Below are 4,780 nucleotides of genomic sequence, written 5' to 3' on the forward strand. Positions count from 1 at the left end.
CTGACTTGATGCTCTTGAGTACATGTGCTAAGAAGTACAGCCACTTACCGGGAGCTTCAGGATGAGGTATTTTGTTCACAGTCTTACAATTCCTGCCACGTGTCACCAAAAATCCTCCACATCGAGCGATTAGAAGTCCCCATATCACAGGTAACTGCAGATCTATATCAGCAGCACGATGTGGATAGTGTCTAGAATCATGCTTCTGAAGACTGTGCCATCTGTCTCAAGGTTTGTGTAATAGTATGCTACTGATTCCTCCTTACATGTAAACGAGAGCATGATCAGCACTGCCAGTGTGCTGTGGTAATGTCACACAGCCTAGTTAATTTCCACTACTTGCATCATACTTCACATCTGCTGAGAGTGACAGCTCGTCATGTGTGAGGCAACATTTTTTTTTTTATTATTAATTATTTTACCTTCATTTCAAGCATATAAAGATATTAGTTAGAACCCGAGGTTCAAATGATATGTTTTGCAGACTTCTTCATAATGTTGTTTCAGAGGGTAATGGTACTGGTGCTACAAAAGGACTTTATATTCTGATGCATCACATGCAAATCGCAATTGAAAGGCTTTTCTAACTGTGCCTGATGACCAGTAAACCCCTCTCATGTTAAATTTAGACAGTGCTTGAAGCTGATATGGTTTAAATAACCTTAAAATCATTCCCTCCTGCCTTGCCTTTGCCTTAAGTAAGGTAATCTGTTTCTTCACCTTCCAAAGTTCTTTTTTTCAGTTCCGCGAGTTTACTGCTAATTTCATCTGATCTTGACCCTTCACCTGGAACTTTGACATCTTCATCACACTCGTGGGTACTGTCCAAGGGAGGTGGGCAAGGTTTTCTTTGCGAGTTTCTTGTTTCTGTTTAAATTTATTAGGCTTCAACTAATTTTTTGGTACTGATTTAAAGTTGGTATTGAAGTTCTTGTGCTTTAAGTTTAAAGTTCAATTTATTTATTTATTTATTTTTTATTTTGTCAATAAAGATTAAAAGGAATTGACATAGTAGCTGCCACCTACCATGATTTCTTTTTGCCTAATATATATATATATATATATATATATATATATATATATATATATATATATATATATATATATATATATATATATATATATATATATATATATATTTTTTTTTTGTATGGTAGCGTTTTAGCTGAAGGTCTTTAAAGCACTGGAAAATTCCATGACGGCCAGATTGAGTTTTATTGATGTTGGTCTCTAAATGACAGTAAAAAATTCATATAACTTTTCTCTTGGAACATACACTGATATATCTAATAATTAATTCTGTTAATGGAAACAATGTTATCTAATCAGTTCACGATAAATACTTTGAATAAATATTTTCCACCACTAATTTGAATGTGCCAAGAATTCCTTAATTTTCATAAAAGAGCATCCTAAAAACAGTGCAGATGTTACATTAAAACAAAGTATGTATATATCACTGGTTATCACTATTGCATAACAAAAACAATTCACACTAAAAGTTCACATCCTAAATTTTGGGTTTTTCCCTCCCTAAAGACCTGAGTAAACTTATTTCAAGGTGGATTTACATATCTCTAGTAAAAAAAAAAAAAAAAATCGCCATAAATGTTACATTAAGTTTTGGTTCTACTCCCTCTAAAACACACACAAAAAAAAAAAAAAAAAAAAAAACAGCTAATTTGGCCGGGAAATTTACGTTTTTTTCTCTTGTATGTCACGATGATAGTCGGTTAGCGTCTCAATATATATATATATATATATATATATATATATATATATATATATATATATATATATATATATATATATATATATATATATATATATATATATATATATATATATATATTATATATATATAGTTTGATAAGTAGAATGTTTTGAAGAAAACGTGTTTTATTCAAGTAAAGACCGCGCGGGAAACTGTGCGGACGGTTGTCCGTATGTATGTGTGTCGTCCTCCCCCTCCCCTTTCTTGTTCCCTCTCCCCTTTAGCAGCGGAGCGGGAGTGTGTTTGGCGCGCGTGCGCTTTCCCAGATAGTCACTACACAGCACTTGGATTTTTTTTTTTTTTTTCATTTCATTTCATTTATTTTATTTTTTTGTATATGTAGGAGGGACACTGGCCAAGGGCAACAAAAATCCAATGGGGTAGAAAAAAAAAAAAAGCCCACTGAGATGCCAGTCTCAGAAAAAAAGTCCAAAGTGGAAGTCAAAAATTGAAGGATAAGTGTCTTGAAACCTCCCTCTTGAAGGAATTCAAGTCATAGGAAGGTGGAAATAAAGAAGCAGGCAGGGAGTTCCAGAGTTTACCAGAGAAAGGGATGAATGATTGAGAATACTACTAATGGGTTTCACTGGCCATGTTACACTGTTTTTCGCAAATAATTCCTAAACAAATTGTCGGATCAGTATGGTATTTCAACACCAAGCCTTTTACACCCCTACATAATTTATGGCCCACATAGCATATTGCTATATGTGTTTACGAAGGAGTTTACTCCTGTATATTAAGCCGAAGCCAGGCATGGTCACTAAGGTCGTATGCACATTCGAACGAATGTGGGGTACTCGTCTAGCCCCGCCTACACCCGCCTACAAGCACAACAACCATCAACGATGTCAGGCATGTTGCTCCATTGCCCACGTGGATGCAGGACGGCATTTGTTCTTCGCCTCGCCACATTGTACAGGAGTGAGAGGACCCGTGGTGCAACATACATAAGTCTGAATAGGTAGGTGGATATTTTTATTTTCGTCTAATTACTGGTTTGCACAGGTGGTGGGGAAGGGGGATGGGGCTGACGAGAATGTGGGTACATCATAAATGTTACGCGCCAACACCCATTTACATCGTCTCCCCCACCATTTAATTGGTATGTAAGAGAATTTGTTATACATAACATAGCTCGTTCCATGTTTACATAATACGGACACGTTTCATTCGTGCCCGTATAGATATTCATATGCATGATCATTCATATAACAATATCGTGATTTTAATCAAGAGAATAACGAAGAAATACAATTGACCTATACATTATAGTAACGTTAAGCATTATCCAAACAGGCCATATGACCGGGTTGCGCACACCATGGGCATGACGGTGAGAGGAGTGAGGCAGATGGTCCACCGCGCCAACACATCTTCCCTTTCCACACCGGCAACACCAATTACACCGACCGTCTTTGACAACTTTGCAGTTAGTGCCATACGGCGTCACATTCATCGGAGGTTTGCCGACAAGCAACATCTCACACTCAGTGTGTTGTCGATGGAGCTTAAAGCAGAAGGTGTTATCCCTGAACATACCTCAGAGACGGCGGTTTGGCGGCTTATACACACCATGGGGTTTAAATACAAGGTATCTCAGCGAAAGATGTACGTGAGAAGGGAATCCCCTGATGTGGTGTGTCGCCGGATTGGTGCTCTCCGGGCTCTCCAGCACTACCGGGAGGAAGGGATGATGGTGGTTTATGTGGACGAGACGTGGTTCACCACCAGAATGGGTCATAGCAGGGAGTGGGTGGATACCACACAGGCTGTCACCAGCGCCACCCACAGTCGACAGGTACCACCTGGAGAAGGGGAGCGTTTTGTAGTGGTCGCAGGTGGCACGGCCGGCGGCTTTGTTGAAGGCTCTTATCTGTGCTACCCGGCCAAGTCCTCCCAGGGTGATTACCATGGTGAGATGAATGGCGATCTATTCCAGCGGTGGCTAACGACCCACCTCCTGCCGTCACTGCCAGAACCCTCTGTACTGGTGCTTGACAGTGCACCGTACCACAGCCAACTGACAGAGGAGAGTCGATGCCCTACCACAACCACCAAGAAGGCGGACCTCATCAGCTGGCTCGAGCACCGCAGTATATCCATCCCACCCGCTGCCGCACGCCATCAGCTGCTGCTCCTCTGTCGGCAGAACCGCCCAGAGCCCCAGTACAAGATAGATAACACCATTCATGAGTGGGGCCACCAGGTCGTACGACTGCCACCTGGCCACCCTGAGCTCAATGCCATTGAGCAAGTATGGGGGTGCATGAAGAGCCATATGCGTTCCTCCCTCCGGCGATTCACTCGGGCAGACCTGCAGGCCAGGTTAGAAGAGGCCAAGCAGTTAGCAAATAAGGACGTATGGTTGGCAGCGGTCAGACATTCCCAAAACTATGAAAAAGGGTACTGGAGGTCTGATAACATCCATGAGCCGGTGGGACCCGTAATCATCAACGTCGCCAGCGATGATGAAAGCGAGGAGGATGATGATATGTTCCTGGACAGTGACTGCGATTAAATCGTGTACTATCATGTTTGCCTATTTTTATTCCTACAATGCATACTCGTATATCGATCATAATACTTTCATTTCATAAAAATAATACAATGTATAACATACAGTAACTTCATAATATCCCACAGCATATTTTGTATATTTATTGCCTCAAATGTATTTGATAAAGCTACAACGCCATTATTACCATTAGGCATCAATAAACAAAGATGCAGTGATGCAGAGAAGAACAATTGTGCAATTTATATGGAACCCTGTGGTTATGAACGACACAAGTCAACAAAATAATATAATGTCAACTTGACCATGTTGTGTGATAAATACACTATGTTCTAAAGAAGAACAAGTTATTACAAGAAAGTCAAGGCCACAGGTAATACAAATAGAGCGTGTTCATTCGGCTGGCCATAGGACCTACGTACAGCACATTTGCCTCCTACTACATTTGCGTAAACATGATGTTATACAGTAATAAACAACGTGATATA

General features: G+C 40.3%; 1 protein-coding gene across 1 annotated transcript; it reads left to right on the top strand.

The window, feature by feature from the left end:
- Positions 1 to 2,344: 2,344 nt before the first annotated feature.
- LOC135092861 (uncharacterized) lies at positions 2,345 to 4,338 on the top strand. Its single transcript, XM_063991610.1, has 2 exons — positions 2,345 to 2,738; positions 3,074 to 4,338. Exons 1-2 carry the CDS (start codon positions 2,548 to 2,550, stop codon positions 4,293 to 4,295), a joined length of 1,413 nt encoding a protein of 470 aa, XP_063847680.1. The 5' UTR covers positions 2,345 to 2,547; the 3' UTR covers positions 4,296 to 4,338.
- The last annotated feature ends 442 nt before the right edge of the window (positions 4,339 to 4,780 follow it).

The sequence above is a fragment of the Scylla paramamosain genome, chromosome 41 (genome assembly GCF_035594125.1).
Source record: "Scylla paramamosain isolate STU-SP2022 chromosome 41, ASM3559412v1, whole genome shotgun sequence".
In the NCBI taxonomy this organism is placed as follows: domain Eukaryota; kingdom Metazoa; phylum Arthropoda; class Malacostraca; order Decapoda; family Portunidae; genus Scylla; species Scylla paramamosain.